This window comes from Neophocaena asiaeorientalis, unplaced genomic scaffold, assembly GCF_003031525.2.
Source record: "Neophocaena asiaeorientalis asiaeorientalis breed wild unplaced genomic scaffold, Neophocaena_asiaeorientalis_V1.1 scaffold1, whole genome shotgun sequence".
NCBI classification, from domain to species: domain Eukaryota; kingdom Metazoa; phylum Chordata; class Mammalia; order Artiodactyla; family Phocoenidae; genus Neophocaena; species Neophocaena asiaeorientalis.
The window spans coordinates 211,893-229,869 of NW_020171981.1; the positions used below are offsets into that span (position 1 = coordinate 211,893).

The 17,977-nt window shown below is 52.0% G+C and overlaps 1 protein-coding gene across 3 annotated transcripts; it reads right to left on the bottom strand.

The window, feature by feature from the left end:
• Nucleotides 1-11,519: 11,519 nt before the first annotated feature.
• On the bottom strand, nucleotides 11,520-17,661 carry LOC112398893 (membrane primary amine oxidase). Of its 3 annotated transcripts, XM_024743690.1 has the most exons (5): nucleotides 15,944-17,543; nucleotides 14,123-14,408; nucleotides 13,602-13,731; nucleotides 12,677-12,865; nucleotides 12,386-12,424 (listed from the first exon to the last, which is right to left on the bottom strand). In XM_024743690.1, the coding sequence occupies exons 1-5, from the start codon at nucleotides 17,541-17,543 to the stop codon at nucleotides 12,386-12,388; spliced, it is 2,244 nt and encodes a 747-aa protein (XP_024599458.1). The 3 variants fall into 3 exon arrangements, with proteins under 3 accessions (XP_024599466.1, XP_024599450.1, XP_024599458.1); XM_024743698.1 differs by having other exon boundaries at nucleotides 11,520-12,865; nucleotides 13,602-13,724; nucleotides 14,188-14,408; XM_024743682.1 differs by having other exon boundaries at nucleotides 12,300-12,865; nucleotides 15,944-17,661.
• Nucleotides 17,662-17,977: the final 316 nt, after the last annotated feature.

A 17,977-nucleotide genomic window follows, 5' to 3' on the forward strand; every position in this document is an offset into this window, starting at 1 on the left:
GGCCTGATTCCCATCTTAGGTGAATTTCAGTATCTCATGTGCCTGCATTTTAGGGAATATTCCCTCAGATCTGTGCTCTTCTCTTTGTTTTCCCCTCCAACCTTGATTGTGAACACTTTAAACACACAGAAAAGTTAAACGAATAGTCTAGTGAACACGCGTATATCCACATCCTAGATTCCACATTCCACCTGGAGCATTTTGTCATATTTGATTCAGCACATATCTTTCCATTCATTCACCCACGCAGGAGGCTTCATTTAGAGTGGCCTAAGATTGTGGCTGCAGGAATGTGTGTGTGTGAGTGTGTGATCGTGAGTGTGTATATGTACACACACCCATGGGAGGTGGGGGAACCTGGGTTCCCAGCAACATGGAGCCTTTTGTACAGTCTGCCTCCCTCAGTGCCTCTCTGACACCTCATCACCCACCTTGCCCAGCTCAAGGCTCTCTCCATGGAGCTGTTCTGGGGCAGGAGCTCCCCAGCAAAGCTGACTGTCTGGATGCGGTGGTCCCTCGGGTGCCCCCACTTGTTGCTGTGATTGCTGGCCAGGTACAGGTAGCGAGGGGAGGGACCTCCCAGGTGGAAGGCGGCCTGCTCCTCCGTCTCCAGCAGCTTCCGGGTCACCTGCAGCCTCTGTATCTGGTGCTTGGGGCTCCAGGGTACCGCCGTAGGGACAAAAGCCATGTCCTCAGCCCAGACCCAGTTCTCCAGTCCTGCAGGGGTGGAGTGGAGATGGTGGGGGGAAGGGGGGGGAAGGGGGGAGGGAGGGCTGGTCATGCAGCTGCTCCACCCCCTCTGGACTCTGTCCCCACCTGGCTTCAGAGTGGGGGCCAAAGAGAAAGCCAGACTGAGTGTGCCCCCTCTTCCCTCCCCTCTCCCCAAGATGTCCCTGATCCAGAGATTTGGAGAAGGTCTTTCTTCTTGATATCATCTCTGGTAATAATCCCAGATGCCTTGTGACTGGGCTTCCACTGACCTTCCCCCTCTGAGGAGCTGAAGGGAGGGGGGTTTACCTGAGGTTGGAGCAGTCTAGCAGGCAACGTGCAGGACCAGGTTCTTTCGGACCTGAGGAAAGGGTCTGCCCCTCATATCTGAAGCCCTCTGGCGTCACTAGAACTGCCTTCTCGTGAAAATAATCACAGCAGTAGCTCATATTTTTTGAACTTGGAGGAGGTCTGCACAGGCAGTGTGTTGAGGGCTTTACATGGATTGATGCTTTACTTGCACAACAACCTGATGAAGGAGGAACTATAATTGTCCCCATTGTACAGATGGGACAACTGAGGCTTAGAGAATTTAAATAATGTGCCCCGGTTTGTCACCAAGGGCACGTGGTTAGTTTCATGGCAGTGCTGGGAACCCAGGTCTCAGTCTGGCTCTACACTGCCTACACATCAGTACCCAGAGGAAACCAACACAAAGGGGCTCCACCACACATGGACAGCAGACACGCAAGTCAGAGGGAAGGAGAGTCAGAGCCCAGGCCCAACACTGCTGGAGCTTAGCGGCGTTTTCTATTGCTTGGGAATTGGCAAGGAATAAGGGGCAAGGCCAAAGACGTAGTCTGTTGCCTGAATAGTTGGAGTTTTGAATGATTTTATTGGAGTCCAACTAAGTTCTATATTAGGACTCCACTTAAGTGATCTGAGACCAAAGAGCAGTAAACCAAAACATGCCGGAAGCTCCCTCCATACCTTCCAAAGATCAAAGAGAGCAGAGACCGATTAAGCAAACCCTCAGTTTCCCTTTGTGAATTACTGCTCCTAGCCCACACTCCACAGTTTCTACTTGTAGACGACAAAGGCCAAGAGTTCCTTTTCCGGTACATCCACACAAGCAGGCTCACGTGGATAATACTAGCAATAATGACTAATACTTCTCTGTGTGTGTCAGGCACCGTTCCAAGTGCTTGAAGAGTTGTCACAGCTTAGATGTAGAGATAAAGAGAGATGTGTGCGTCAGTTAGAATACATACATGTATTTTCTAGCTAAGTCCGATGAGAGAGCCTAAAAGCAATGACATCCCAGTAATAATGAGAACACCTGGTACCCAGATCTTGGTTTCTAAATACTATTCTCCAATAAAAGGAACCAGAGATTCTTGGAGAAGTGGTTGAGTTCAGGGCTGGAGCAGGGAAAATACAAGATGTAACTGGAAAATCTTGCGGTGCCAGAAAGTAAAGAAGTGCTCAAAAAAGGATGGAGGCATGTCAGCAAGACACAGGAACCAACCTGAAGGCTCTCCCAATGGCCAAAGCTGAAACAATTTAAGGAACAAAATAACTGATAGTATGGGGTTATAACCCTTAGAATAAAATATCCATGAGTCCATACAGTTATGAATAAATAATTACATACATAAATAAAGTAAAAAGGAGGGATAACACTTTCTTAATGGAGAATTCCAATTAATAAATGTATAAAGAATAAGAGAAAAAATGTAAATGAGACGGCAATAATAATTGTCGCAGGAAAAATCCACCAATAGATGCTAAAATTCGTGGGCAAGAGTTTGAGGAGAAAAGAAATAGTATATTTGCATAGCATCAAAAATTTCCCCCAAATATTTATTAACTGAAAACGGAAAAACAGTAACTTTTGCAATGGAGGAAGCTGCTAAACACCACCTTAGCCAAGTGCTTGAGGCCAATATCACTGGTAATAAGACATATGGACATCACATACCCCTTGATATGATGCTCTGAGAAGGGTATAAAGTCATTTCTGTGGTTTTCTTACCAAAAAAACCTCCACAAAAACGAAACCACAAGCTCAACCCAATCATGAGAAAATATCAGAGAATCACAAATTGAAAGACATTCTACAAAATGATTGACTAGTATCTTCTAAAGTGTCAGTTCCTGAAAGACAAGGAAAACCTAAAGACCTGCCAGACTGGAGGAGACCATAAGGAGATAGGACATCTAAGTGCAAGGTGGGTTGCTGGTTTAGATCCCGGAACAGAGAAAGGAAATCAGTAAAGAACTGATGAAATTCTCATAAAGTCTGTAGTTTATAGTATTGTAATAATGTTAATTTCCTAGTTGTGATTGTCCTGTGGTTATGCAAGATGTTAACATCAGGGGGAGCTGGTGAGGGGTATGTGAGAACTCTATATAATGTCTGCAACTTTTCTGTAAGTCTGAAGTTATTTCAAAAGAAAAAAATGTTTTTAAATAGTCATCATTAATTCTCACAACAGTCCTATGAGGAATGCACTGTTACACCATTTTTACACTTGAGTAAACTGAGATACAGAGAGGTTAAGCATAAAAGTGTTTCAGGTGTGGAGAAAAGGGAACTGTTTTACATTGTTGGTGAGAATGTAAATGGGTGCAGCCACTGTGGAAAACTGTACGGAGGTTCCTTAAAAAACTAAAAATAGAGTTGCCATATGATCCCGAAATTCCACTCCTGGGCATATAGCCGGACAAAACCGTAATTCAAAAAGATACATGCATCCCTGTGTTCAGAGCAGTACTATTTATAATAGCCAAAACCTGGAAATAACCTAAGTGTCCATCAACAGACGATTAAATTAAGAAGATGTGATACATATATACATATATATATATGTACATATACATACACACACAATGGAATACTACTCAGCCATAAAAAAGAATGAAATAATGTCATTTACAGCAACATGGATGGACCTAGTGATTATCATACTAAGCGAAGTGAGTCAGAAAGAGAAAGGTAAATACCATATGATATCACTTACATGTGGAATCTAAAGAACGACACAAATGAACATATCTATGAAACAGAAACAGACTTACAGATACAGAGAACAGACTTGTGGTTGCCGGGGGTAGGGATGGATTGGGAGTTTGAGGTTAGCAGATGCAAACTATTATATATAGAATGGATAAACAACAAGGTCCTACTGGATAGCACAGGGAACTATATTCAGTATCCTGTGATAAATCATAATGGGGGACTTCCCTAGTGGCGTGGTGGTTGAGAATCCACCTGCCAATGCAGGGGACACGGGTTCGAGCCCTGGTCCCACATGCCGCGGAGCAACAAATCCCGTGCGCCACAACTACTGAGCCTGTGCTCTAGAGCCCACGTGCTACAACTACTGAAGCCCGTGTACTTAGAGCCCGTGCTCAGCAACAAGAGAAGCCACTGCAATGAGAAGCCCGGGCACCGCAACGAAGAGTAGCCCCTGCTCGCAGCAACTAGAGAAAGCCCACACACAGCAACAAAGACCCAAAGCAGCCAAAAATAAATTAATTAATTAATGAATAAAAAAATCATAATGGAAAAGAATATGAAAAAGAATATATATATGTATAACTGAATCACTTTGCTGTACAGCAGAAATTAACACAACATTGTTAAGTCAAGTAAACTTCAATTAAAAAGAAATGTTTCTCTCACATTTTCCAGGAGCCTTCCACTGTGCTCTCCACTCCTCCATTACAACCTAAGCCTACTGAGAGCAGGGATGTCGTTTCTTCTGTCACATTGCTTTAGTGCAGTGCTTGGCACAAATACGCATTCATTCGGTAAGTATTTGTTGTTTGCCTGGGTGTAATATGTTGTTATGTGAGAAATTAAAAGTGACAAAATATATGTACATTATGATTGCAATTTAGTGGTAAAATTCTAAATACGTATATCAGTGTGTCATATATACATAGTATACACTGTAATATATTCTCGATTACAGGCACACAATTTTAAAAAAGGACTTTTTTTAAGCATGAGAGAATAACCATCTAAGGGTGAAAATCTCTGAGGAATTTGATGACTTTCACATTTTCTTCTTATACGTTTACATTTTTAATGTTTCAATGACAATTTTTAAATCTAGGCATGGAGACGTCAGCCCCCTTTACTGGAATCCTGGCCTCCGCCAGGATATCTTACCACCTGCGTCCAGATCCACCTTGAAGTGGTCACTGTGGGTGTGGTTAGGGGTGCGGCAGCGGCCCCACCAGCAGCTCAGTCACATTGGGCTGGGGCTGTCCGCCAAAGAAGACGATGGCCAGTGCCTCCCGGGCAGGCGGGGGGCTCCCCCTGTCCAGGTGGGCCAGGGCTGCAGCCTTGGGGGGCAGCTCCAGCTCTACCGAGAAGACGCAGTTGTCTGAGGGTTGGGCCTGAGCTGCATCCACCAGGCCTGGCCCCAGCTTCTGGGTCAGAAAGCTTATCATAGCCATCAGCTCTTCTTGGCTCAGGTCTGCAAACAGCTGGCTCTGGCCAGGGTGTGTCCAGGGTTGGGCACTGGGAGATCCCGAGGGGCAGAAGGGAGGCAGGCCGGAATGACACTCCTTTCCAATTCCTTCCTCACTCCCAGCACCACCTTCACCCATGCCCATCACCAGAACACTCCACAGGGACAAAAGAATAAAGACAGCCATAGCTAAAGCTCCTGGCTGCCTCCAGGCACTTGAATCGGAATGCAAGATAGAAAGACAGACAGACAGACAGACAGGACCTGGGTGCACGATGCCCCTTTCAGTCTCTGGAGGTTCCTGGCTCTGGGTGGGGCTTCTGGGCAATGGCACGATGGGTACATTCAAGACAAACAGCCAAGGGCAGAAGGTTGGCAGGGGGTGGAGGTTGGGGGAATCAGTGGTCAGGCCAGGCTCGGGAGGTGGGGCTGATGTAGGAATGTGGACTTTAAGTGGCTCAAGTAAGCCTCTGTCCTCCTGTTCCAAAACAAACACACAGGTTCAAGGTTGTGGAACGAAGTGGGGGAGGGATCGGTTTGGGAGATACACCTGGAGAGAGGCAAGTGGAAGAAGTGACAGGGGCAGAAAGGGACTGTCCTTGGGCTCCTCCTCCACTCTCCAGATACAGCCTTTCTCCTGGCTACAAGGCCGCAAGCAAAACTCACCTGTGCACACCCCTCCAACCAGATTCCCTCCTTCCGTCCTCCAGCTGACGAAGCCCTCATCACAGTCTACGGCTCCCCCATCAACCAGAATCCTACTGGCACCCATAGGAGACTGGAGAGTCATGCTGAGAACATAAAGCACCTGGGAGGAGCTGGGGGGCTCAAGGGCTGACCCAGGTCAACATCTTGGAGGCCCTGAGCACCCTAAATCACTGGAGGGGAGCATGGGGGGGGTGGAGCCAGTCCAAAGTTGGAGGGGGTGGGGAGTTTCAGTGTAACAGAGATCCCTCCCCACTTGAGCAGGACTGAGGGAGCACGGCAGAGGTCAGGGTGCCTGGAAACTGGCTGTGAACATAACCTAGCTGCCCACAACCCTCATTTCCAGGAAACCCGCCTCCAAAATACTGCAGAGGCAGAGAGCAAAGTGGCCTCCATTCTTGGGCAGATGATGTGTGGGAGACTGCCATCCTCTGTGCAGCCAGGTCCTGAGGGGAACTAGGAGAGACTGAGGGATCCAGAGAGAGGACATGCATCTCTTGTGAGCCTGGAGGAGAATCCTTTGCAACCTGGACATGTCCAAGAGCTCTTCCCCAGGAAGCCATGTTAGACCGACCTTGTAGACAGAGTGCGTGCGCCTGCAGGAGACTGGACAGGGCATTCCAGCCGAAGGGAACAGAAGCTGCAAAGGTACAGGAACTTGAAACAGCCTGGGCCTGGGCAGGGAACGGCCAAGGCCAGCTTATGGGGTGTGAGGTGGGGATGGGAGGGGGGCGGGCAGAAGAGGTCAGGTCAGGAAGCCTTGTGAGGTGTGTGTCTAAGCAAAGTAGTAATTGCGGAAAGACAGTGAGAAATCTCAGAACATGTAAAACCAGGGAAATCAACACCAGAAAGGTCAGATTCTCCACATATCATCTGGTTATGCGACCAGCTCTATTTTGATATGGGAATTCCACATAAGGGGTCATTTTATTACTGACCCGTGTCCTCGGACTCTTTGATCCATAGAATTGATAAGAAGCCAGAGGAGGAATTCAGGCAAGGCTTTACTGGGACTCATGCTGCAGCAGAAAGGAGTAAGAACAAAACACAAGTTCCCAGGACTTCCCTGGTGGCGCAGTGGTTGAGAATCCGCCTACCAGTGCAGGAGACACGGGTTCGGGTCCTGATCCGGGAAGATCCCACATGCCGCAGAGCAACTAAGCCCGTGAGCCACAACTACTGATCCCACGTGCCACAACTACTGAAGCCCACGTGCCTAGAGCCCGTGCTCCACAACAAGAGAAGCCACCGCAATGAGAAGCCCGCGCACCCCACTCACCGCAACTAGAGAAAGCCTGCGCGCAGCAACGAAGACCCAACGCAGTCAAAAATAAATAAATAAATTTAAAACACAAGTTCCCTTGTTGCTCTCTGTGGAGGTTGGGCTGATTCCTTACGTGGGGTGAGGGTGAGGGTGATGCTGGGGGCAGATCGGTGGGTCGGGCCCGAGGGGAGGCTGAGGTGTTTTGCCCACCCCCTTGATGGTGCTGTGTGCAGGGGTCATGCCCAGTACCCTGCTTTTCCTCCCGGCACCTCAGAAGTGGCAGTTGGTTTGTGGCTTTTTCGTATCTTATGGTTCATGATTGCCCCGATTGCCCATGCATGCAGGTATTTTTAGTCCCTTGTTGTTTCTTTGTGTTCTGTGGCTCCAGGAAGCATTTGTCCAGGTGCAAGTGCAAGCACTCCTGTAAAGGGTCCCAGGTCCCAGCCTGTCTCAATTTGAAATGGGCCATGTGGACTTTATAATAAGGGGGAGAAGAATCTAAGGTCAAACCCAGCCCTGGCCACAAGGCAGGCATTTCCAGCCTGGGAACTTCATTCTGGGCCCTTTCATAAGTGCTGGTCTTACCTCCCAGCTAAGAACATACCTTTAAGAGGACGGCTAATGTTTTATGTCCCGACCAGTGCTACCAAGCACAGGTCAAGAATGTCCACTCTGGTGGGGTATCCCCAGGCTCTCCTATGGGAGGTGGGTAGCGATCAGGGAGTGGGAGGGAGAGCCTTTGCCTTGCCTGGTGGGGGAACTGGTACAGAAGAAAGTGTCCCCTCTGCCCACCTTCCCTAAGTGTCTCGCTGTCACATCGCTTCCTCTGATATCGTTTCATCCTAGGCTTCACAATCATCATGTCAAACACCCTAAAAACGTGTTGAAAAGTTGTCCCTTTTGGAGAATTACTCAGGAGACAGGACCACACGGCCTGCTCCCCCCACTAGGTCTTATTTTCATTTGGACCAACTTGTCCCCAGCCTCTGTGAATGTGCTGAAGATGAGTTTATCCCTGGGAGCCAGAGGCCACCCCCCAGCCCACAGGCTGAGGACTGGGCCCCAGGATGTGGTGTCTGAGTCGAGCTGCTGCCCCAGAGGCCCTGTGTGGCCAGCGGGACCATCCCGGACACCCAGGTCAGTGCTCTCTAATCTGCATTCTGGGGACGTGGCTCTGGCTCCAGTGTGGGGCGGGGCTTGGGTGTGGGACAGACGTGGGGAGGACACTGGACAGGAAACAAAGGGCCAGGATGAGGCCGGTGACCTCGAGGACAGAGAGGAAAGGAGGGGTCTGAGTGACGTGGTGGGTGGAGTTGACAGGACTCGGTGTCTGACTGGGTGGATGAGTGAGAAAGGGCACAGCCTCTTAGGTGACACAAGGACACAAAGGTTGCACTGGGTGACTTGGGATGGTGGGAGACTTTCCTCAGAAGAAGGACATACAGGGGACTTCCCTGGCGGTCCAGTGGTTAAGATTCCACACTTCTGCTGCAGGGGAACTAAATCCCACATGCCAAAAAAAAGCAATGTTCTTCCATTCAGGAGGTCAGGGGCTGCGGACCAGAGTCAGTGACCGGGCATCCTTTCTTACTTTCCCTGTGATCTCAGCAGAAGTTGGGAGGTGGGAGGGGGGCATCCAGGATGGGGCTCTGATCAGGGCACTCTGCAAACAGGGCCTCCTTGGGTCACATTCTCACAGGAGTCCTCCCCCAGCCTCACCCTGAATTCAGGCCACCATCATTTCTTCCCCCTGACCCACCTCCCTGTGCCTAAGCCTTCTGTCAACTCTATTCTTTGTATCTGGGCCAGAGGCAATGTCCTCAAAGGCAACACTGACCCTGTCACTCCCTTGCTTAGAATCCTTCCATGGCTCCCCATTTTCCTCACGGTAACTGTGGCTTGCAAGGACCTGCCTCCTCTTCCCCCTGCTTGGCCCTCCAGGCTCTGCTCACAGCCCACACACATGTCAATGAACTTGGGTACTTGGATGGGGCCAGTTTGTCACCTCCTGGCTTCTGAACATGCTGTCCCCTCTTCCTGGAACCTTATCTCGCTCTCTTCCTTCTCCCTCGGCCAACTTCTACTCCTCTGCCAGGATCAGCTTAGACATCAGGTCCCTCAGGAAGCCTCCTCAATCCCTAAGTCCGGGTTAGGAGCCCCTGCTATGTCTTCCTCCTACCTCTCCTGGCAAATTCCCTGATGTAATGGACCCTTTACTGGCCCCTCTCTTCCCTGAGGGTAGACATTGTGCATCTTATTCCATAACGTATCCTAGTGCCTTTCAAGGTACCTGGCATGTAGGAGGCACTGGGGAAATCTTCGTTGAATGCATGTAGGAATCTTTCTCCTGCACCCTCAGAGGGAGCCCTTCTCAGGGGGCTACAGGAGAGCAGAGGCAGGCGAGCATATCTTGTGCTCCTCACAGGGACTTCCCATGTCTACATTCCTGGAAGTCCAGTTACGCCCCTGACCTAAGCCTCAGGCGTCCCCTTGTCCAGCTCCTCTTATAGGGCAATGGGCCCAAGTCCTAAAGATCTTGGCCTTGGGGACACCAGTTATTTCAGAACCTGACATCCTGGGTTACTATTCCCTCCTGTGGCTGGACCAGAAGTCTGAGGCTAACAATCCAGCCAGCCTCAGGGGTTTAGGAAGAGAGCGGGTGGGGTAGGGGGCTGGAGGTCCACCTTGCAGCCCTCCTGACCCCAGCTGGGCTGATGAGCTCACGATCTACGTGTCCACGGACGCCCGGGCCAGGGTTGTCATCTCCATGTCATCTCCATGGAGGGCTGTCATCTCCATGACGTGACTGAGAGACACACCACAGTCCCTTTTTCAGATCAAAGCTTGTGAGCGAGCATTCACACACACACACACACTCGCCGCTTGCAAACACTCACACTCTTGGTCTGGAGATGGGCTTCAAGGCAATGAGTGTCATGTTATAAAAACAGGATGGGATGGGGGTGGGCACCAGCATGCCTTTATTCCTTTTCCCTCCAGCACTGACTGTTGTGCAACTGACCATAAACAGGAGCCAGAAGGAGGTGGAGACAAAATCATAAGCATGTAATGGAGAAGTGAAATTACTCAGGTCAGAGAAAGTAGAAGCATAAACTCAGTATCAGAGCCATGGTGGCCACAACATGCCTTTTCCCCCTCGGTCTCAGTCTTCAGTCTCTCCTTGTCTTCAATCTCTCTCTGTCCTCTGTCACCCTGGCTTCCACCCCAGCCTGTGTTATAAATTCATCCAGCCATCACCGGCCCTCCCTCCTGACTGAAGTCTTTCTCTCTGTTCTTTGGAACCCAGTTTCTCTCCAGCTCACTAACTCGTCTCCATCCGCTGTTCTACTGACCCAGAAGTGAACCTGGGCTTGGGGCAGGACGGAAGGTAGCAGAAGCTTCTGTGCTGGCTGTGCTCCCTGGATATGATCTCCCTCTGGTCAGAAGCTGAGCAGCGTCTGAAATCTGTTTCCTGCATTTCACCTCCTAGCCTGGCCTGGGCTTCCAGCAGGCAGAAGTCACCCCTCCCCTGTGCTTCTCAACGCCCCTACTTCTAAGAGAGAGAGAGAGACAGGGAGAGGGAGTGAGAGAGAGCAAAAGAGACATTGACTGAGGTTTAACATTTTCTTGGAGATGTACAGGCAAGAGGAGGCAAAGCAGTTACCAGAGGCCACACCCATTTCTCTGGGTCTCAAATACTTGAGAAAATTGAGTCCCTGGGGCTATCTCTTAACTCACTCTACCCTTCCCCCCTACCCCAACCCCTTCCTAAAAGACAAGTCAGTTTTAAAAAAGAAGTCAGGTGTTGTTTGGGCCCATTTATTATTTGAATAATAATAAATGAATAGGTAATACAGTCACATGGTTCAAAATTCAAACGTACAAAGGGTATATAGGGGCTCCCCTGGTGGCGCAGTGGTTGAGAGTCCGCCTGCCGATGCAGGGGACAGAAAAAAAAAAAAAAAAAAAGTGTATATAGTACTAAGTCTCCTCCCTCCTCTGTCCCAGCTTCCTGGTTCCCCTCCACAGAGGCAACCAGTGTTACCCGTGTCTTCCGAATATGCATCTATAAGATATGAAAATATGTATTTATATGATCCTTCCCTGTAAAACACAAATGGAAGTGCCCTATACACACTTCTTTGCCTCTCCTTGTTCATTGGAAGATTATTCCCTATAAAGAGATATAATTAGTTTTACAGCTGTGTAGTATTGCTTGGTAAGGCTGCATCAGAATTTATTTAATCAGTCTTTGAGGGACGACAGTTCTGCTGTTTCCCATCTCTGGCTCTTTGTAGAGGGACCCCCCAGTCCAGACTGCTCCCACCCACCCCTCCACAGGGACAACCTGCCAGGGAGGCTCCACCCCCAGAGGCCTTGGCTCATTTGCATGCTCACACGTGATTGGACCCCTGGCCCTATGACTGGAATCCCTGGTCTTCCTGCTTCTCATCCTTGGTGTCCACCCAGCCTCCCATATTGGCTACCGCAGAGGACAGAGGGCACTGGTCACGCACAGACTTGGCACAAAATGACCACTCCTCATTACCACTGCACCCGCAAAGCCATCTAAAGTGCTAACTTGAGCTGCTGCTGTCTCCATGACCATCCTCTGCTAGAGAATGCAAGGCAGGCCTATACAAATGGGCAGAAAGAACTGTGGGGAAACACATCCTGCCCCAGGACTGGGGGTAGGGGCAGCTCCCAGACACAGCGACACAGACGGTGACTGTCCTCTCAAACTAGATGTCCCTTGCATTTGGAGACTTCCACAGGCTTAGAACCAGGAGAGGAGACCAGAGGTGAGAAATGAGGGCTGGGTAACATCCCCTCAGGGCTGGGAGGGAAATCCCGGGATATAAGAACAGGTGGGAACTGGGGGAGGCTAGGCAAGAGGGGAGAGAGAGAGGAGGAAACGTGGGCCAAAGCGCCCCTTCCAGCTTGATTCCTAGATTCGCGGGCCTGGCAGGAACCCTGCCCCACGGCTTCTGGTGCTTACCCCCATGGCAGAGCCCCCCATCCTCACCTCCCAAGTGAGGACTCAGGAGTCTCAAGAGAAACCTGGGATGGCTAAGAAGATTTGGGAAACCCAGAAAGCAAAAATAAAAGGAAACAAAACAAAAAACACCCCAAACAGGAGTCTTCTGGAAAGTTTAACCACGACTCCAAGCTCCTGGCTGCCCATTCCCTTCCTCTCTGCAAGAGGAACTTCGCAGGTCTGGGGTCAACAGAGTTGAGAGCCCCCTGTGTCAGGCATCACAGACTCGGGATGCTTCCAGAAGGAAGGGGGAGGGAAGGGAGGACGATGGGAGAAAGAAGACCCCCAGGATGTGATGAGGGAGAAGACATAGGCCGCCCTGCCCAGTGCCCATCCCCTCCCCTCCCCACACTCCCTGGCACTGGGGTCCCAACCACATTCCCCATCCACCTAGTTGTGGGAGAAGCCCGCGTGGGAGAAGGCAGGGAGGTGGGGGGCACAGGCCGCAGCCTGGGGGAGGCAAGCCAGACGGTTGACCTCACAGGCCCCAGCATCCTGGTCCTCCCGGAAGTAGACGGAGTCAGCAGAATCGAAGGAGGGGTCCTGGTCAAAGAAGTTGTAGGGTCGGAGGAAGAAGCCCACGCTGTTCCCCACAGTCACTGTGTTGGGAATGTCCTCTGCATGGGGGATGTGCAGGAAACCGGTTGTCACCCAGGCCACCAAGTCCTAAGGGGGTGAAGAAAGAGGATCATGAGGTCTGGCTTTGCTAAGCGCACGTCCACCTCCCCCAGGATTCACTTTGGCAGCCCACCTTTGCTCAAGAGGATTTTAAGTCTTCAAACATTTTTCCTACTAGTCCAGAAATCAACGCATAAATGGTCGATTTCATATTCGGAGCAACACCTGCCCCCCATCCCAGCCTGTACCCTCCATCATCTGACATTCCTCATGACATCACCATCAGCCTACACACCCCCAGAGGAATGATGACACCCACGGGCAACTTCAGCTCCTTTCCCCTGACTCAACGAGAGCTCCCAAACTCTGAGAGAAGGAGGATGAAGAGGGAATATCAGGGTTTGGGAGGCAGAAATTAACTTGGAAATTAATCCTTTAATGGTCAAGCCAGCAACAGAGAAGCTTTCGATATAAGAGATGTGGTCTTCCCTGGTCACTTCCAGCCCTCCTGAGTCCTGGGGCCCTTAAAGGACTCAGTCCACGACGCTGAGACTTAGAGAGCTGTAGAGTCTTGAGGATAGGCTGGAGCCTCAGCCACTGTGTGCAAATGAACTTCCAGCTTGGGAAGATTCCCTCAGCAGGTAATGATCAGAGCCACAAAAGCACAGAAGGCAGGAGTCAGCTCCGTCCTTGAGGAGATGGTTTTCAGGGACCTCCCCAAGAGGAGGTGGGGCTCATCTCTGTGTCCCCGAACCCCTCCCTCAGCCTCCCACAGCCGGCTGACCTCTCCAGCTATGGTCTCATTGTTGATGAAGTCAGCAAAGTCCACGGTGGGGGCCCAGGGGTCATTCTGATTGAAGATGCTGCTGCTGCGGGGCTCCGCCTCCTTCCGCTGGGTCACAGCCAGCTGGTACCTAGAGATGCTCTGGTCAGGCCTCCATGCCTGATCGTCATGGAAGGGAGCCGAGCCCATGGACCTCAGCATTCCCATCTCGTCCACACAGTCACTCTGACGCCACCCTGGTGGGTGGCCCAACATCATTCCATGGCCTCCTGTTTATCCCTTGCCATTTCACAATATGCCCCCTCCCAAACAGAAAATACTTTTCCCACCTGGGCTTTAGCCTTCCAAGGGGACCATGTATCCACTGTGGGCCTTTGGATAACCAGGAAATCCTTTTTGAGCTCTTACCTCACTTATCTCGTGTACAGTCTGAACTGAGTTCCCAGTTGCCCCTCCCAACACTCCCTTCTCACTCTCATCCCCTCCCCCACCCCACACGCATACCGCACCCCATCACCCACCTTGCCCAGCTCAAGGCTCTCTCCATGGAGCTGTTCTGGGGCAGGGGCTCCCCAGCAAAGCTGACTGTCTGGATGTGGTAGCCCCTCGGGTGCCCCCACTTGTTGCTGTGATTGCTGGCCAGGTACAGGTAGCGAGGGGAGGGACCTCCCAGGGGGAAGGCGGCCTGCTCCTCCGTCTCCAGCAGCTTCCGGGTCACCTGCAGCCTCTGTATCTGGTGCTTGGGGCTCCAGGGTACCGCCGTAGGGACAAAAGCCATGTCCTCAGCCCAGACCCAGTTCTCCAGTCCTGCAGGGGTGGGGTGTAGGTGGGGGGAAGGGTGGGGGGGGAAGGGGGGGAGAGAGGGCTGGTCACGCAGCTGCCCCCCGCCGCCCCCGGACTCTGTCCCCACCTGGTTTCAGAGTGGGGGCCAAAGAGAAAGCCAGACTGAGTGTGCCCCCTGCTTCTCTCCCCTCTCCCCAAGATGTCCCAATCTTTCAGCCACACCTGTTGACCTGTGACATATTTCTTCAAGGATTTCATTCCTTCATCCTTTCACACTCATTAGCGGAGAGGCCTGTGCTCAGCACTGGGGACACACTGATGAATGAAACAACATCCTTACCCTCCTGCTCTCACAGAAGCCCCAGAGAGGCCAAGCCCTGAAGGGACTGTAGTGTGAGAGGAGCCCATTCCAGATTGAAGGTTAGAGGAACACAGGGACAGGCAAGAATAGAGGGCTTCCTGGGCCACTTTTCAGCCTGGCCTTAGGGGATGTCACCAGCAGAGGTGACATGGCAGGGCATTCTAGACAGGGACAAAACAGGAGCAAAAGCAAAGAAGCGTGACTGTCACATGTGGTGCGCATGTCCAGGGACAGGGCGGGTGTGTGTCTTAAGCTACACGGGGAAGAATGTGAAAGGCAGGCAGTAGCTGTCCTCTGAAGGGAAGGGCCTCGTAGGTCCTTCTGTGGACAGGATCCTATAGGTGATGGGGAAAGTGGGAAGTGTGTAAGGGAGCAGGCTGGCATGGGCTGGTAGGCCCCTCTGAGTGCAGGGTGAACCATGGATCTGAGAGGAAGAAGAGTCGAAGCAGCAGAGAGAGGGCTGGTGCCCACAGGGGGCCGGTAGCGGGGCCAAGCGAGGGGTTGGAGATATTTCAGAGGCAGAAAAAAATCTGGTGATGAACTCAGTGTGGGGAACGACAGTGAAATGACCAAGACTCCGAGGCATCATGTAACCCTTGGCTCTCTGTGACCACCAACTCCAGGAACTATCTGGAATATTCCACAGTATCCACTCTACCCCTCACACTTAAGTGTATTGTGCCCAGAGATGGAAATTCAGGGAGGAGAAAGGTCCACCTCCCAGGGAAATGTATCCCCCGGGGGCGTTCCACGATTGGCCTGCAGGTGCCAGGGACTCTGCAAAATGCAAACAGATCCTCCCCAATACCTACAACTGCAGGCCAGACACAGATAAGCTGAAAAGCAAATGGCTGCCTCACTGAAGTGGGGCCCATATAAGTGCCAGGGAGGGAAGAGGGCAAAGGGGACCCTTAGCCTGGATCCTGCCTCTTCTCTGAGCTTAGCTGTTTCCCAAGATTTTCTGATGAGGTCATGTAGAGGGTGGGTGGCAGCTCTGTACCCAGCCAATGAGCTAAGATCTCAGTAAAATTTGGCAGCCAACTCTCTCCCATCCAGCAAAAGAGGAAGCATGAAACTCCAAAACATATACTCATGCTCAGATCTTCCTTTCCTGGAAAACCTCCAACAAACACAAAGCAAACAAAGACAACCCTTCAGCCCCCTATCTGGGATCCTGGCCTCCGCCAGGATGTCTTACCTCCCACGTCCAGATCCACCTTGTAGTGGGCACTGTGGGTGTGGACGGTGCCCAGTGTGTGCTTCCCAACCTGGTTTCCGTATCTTCGGGCAGCTCCAAAGAGGAACGCTGAGCTGATGTAGCCTGTGGCATGGAATTTGACTTCGATGGCCCCATTGGGGTGGAAGACCATATCCCACACATAGTCGTAGTTGAGCAAGGTCGACACAGATCTGAAGACCAGCACTGTCTCCACAAGGCCCCCAAAATAGTGGGAGTGAAAATCTGAGTGGTGTCGCCTCAGGGGCAGGCCCTGGTTCTGCTCAAACACACAAAAGGCATCAGGTAGTGTCTTGGGGGCTTGGGACTCCAAAAGGAAGTGCCAGTCCACGTAGGTGGCCAGATAGGGGCAGTCCACCCCACGGGTCAGGGGTGTGGAGTACTTGCCCATGCCAAAGCTGCCATCCATATAGTGGGTCAGCATTGCCGCTGGGGAATTTCCACCATAGACAGCCAAGGCCTCTTGGAGGCTGATCTCGTAAGCCAGCCGTTCTCCCTGGAATCGGATGTCAAAGATCCTTGGACCACTGAAAGCTCCGAGGCCAAAGGAGAAAGTCCACAGTGAGGAGGCCACTCGACTCCCCTGGACACTGAAGCGGGGGCCCTGGGGATGGAACTGCAGAGGGGGAGCCGGACCTGGAGGCGCCTTGGACTTCAGGGACCAGGACCCACCTGTGCCGTTGTCTGGGATCACCACCACATTCACCAGGCCGGCCTCAAACTGCTCCTCCAGGTGGGCCAGACTCTCATAGTAGCGGCCTTGAAAGAACACCTTCTGGATGGTCCAGCGAGCAGGGTCCAGAGCCTTGTGGTCTACCAGAAGCTCCAAACCTATGGGGTGCAGGAAGAACCCAGCCCCTGAGATGTTGTAGTAGAGGCCGAACCAGGTGGCCCTGTCCTCTGATTGCAAGCCACGGGGGGCTGTGGTCATGGTCACCAGGTTCCCTCCTTGGTGCTTGTAGAAGCAGCAGTGGTGGAGGAGACCAGCAGCCTGGGACAGCTCTGTGTTGAAGATCATCTGGTCTATGTCCAGGTACTCTCGCATGAGCACGGGGCGTCGGTGATAGGGCAGGGGGCCCCCGTGACGCTCCACAGTCACGTCCCGCAGGTAGGAGGGGTGCGGCAGCGGCCCCACCAGCAGCTCAGTCACATTGGGCTGGGGCTGTCCGCCAAAGAAGACGATGGCCAGTGCCTCCCGGGCAGGCGGGGGGCTCCCCCTGTCCAGGTGGGCCAGGGCTGCAGCCTTGGGGGGCAGCTCCAGCTCTACCGAGAAGACGCAGTTGTCTGAGGGTTGGGCCTGAGCTGCATCCACCAGGCCTGGCCCCAGCTTCTGGGTCAGAAAGCTCATCACAGCCGTCAGCTCTTCTCGGCTCAGGTCTGCAAACAGCCGGCTCTGGCCAGGGTGTGTCCAGGGCTGGGCACTTGGTGATACGGAGGGGCAGAAGGGAGGCAGGCTGTGTTCACCACCATCTCCTCCCCTGCCAGCTAGCAAGACACACACCAGGGCAAAGATGGTGATGACAGCCAGAGCGAGGAGCACCAGGGTGGTCTTCTGGTTCATTGTCCCATGAACATAGAGACAGAGGATTGAACCAAAGTGGAGACTTGTATTCTCAGTCCAGCAGAAGAGGGTCCCTTTTGCTCCCTGTACTGGGGGCTCCTAGACTCTGGCTGAGGTTCTCAGTATTGCGATGCAATGGAGACTGAGGATGGGAAAAGCATGGGAAGGCTGGGGAGGGGGCGGAGCGGGCTGGGGTTGGGAGGCGGGCCTGAGGCAGGGCAGCAGTGATTTCCACAGACCTTACATGGCTTTGTGTTCCAGGCTCCAACTCACATTCTGCTCTCTGGGTCAGGGTTGGGACAGGGGAGCGCTGGGTTAGGACGAAGGGGTGGTGGGGATTTCAAACGAACGCAGCTGACCAGCCTGAGCACAGACATGCGCTGACATGCACAGAAATGCCGGGGAGGAGGAGCCCCTCTTTCCCCTCCGCCCCA

Excerpts from the sequence above, each read along its gene's own strand:
- LOC112398893 (XM_024743682.1), bottom strand. The coding sequence starts at position 17,543 with ATGAACCAGAAGACCACCCTGGTGCTCCTCGCTCTGGCTGTCATCACC. Across the intron at positions 14,409-15,943 it reads GGTGGATCTGGACGTGGGAG|GACTGGAGAACTGGGTCTGG; the intron begins GTAAGACATCCT and ends CCACCCCTGCAG. Across the intron at positions 13,732-14,122 it reads AGAGCCTTGAGCTGGGCAAG|GTACCAGCTGGCTGTGACCC; the intron begins GTGGGTGATGGG and ends GAGCATCTCTAG.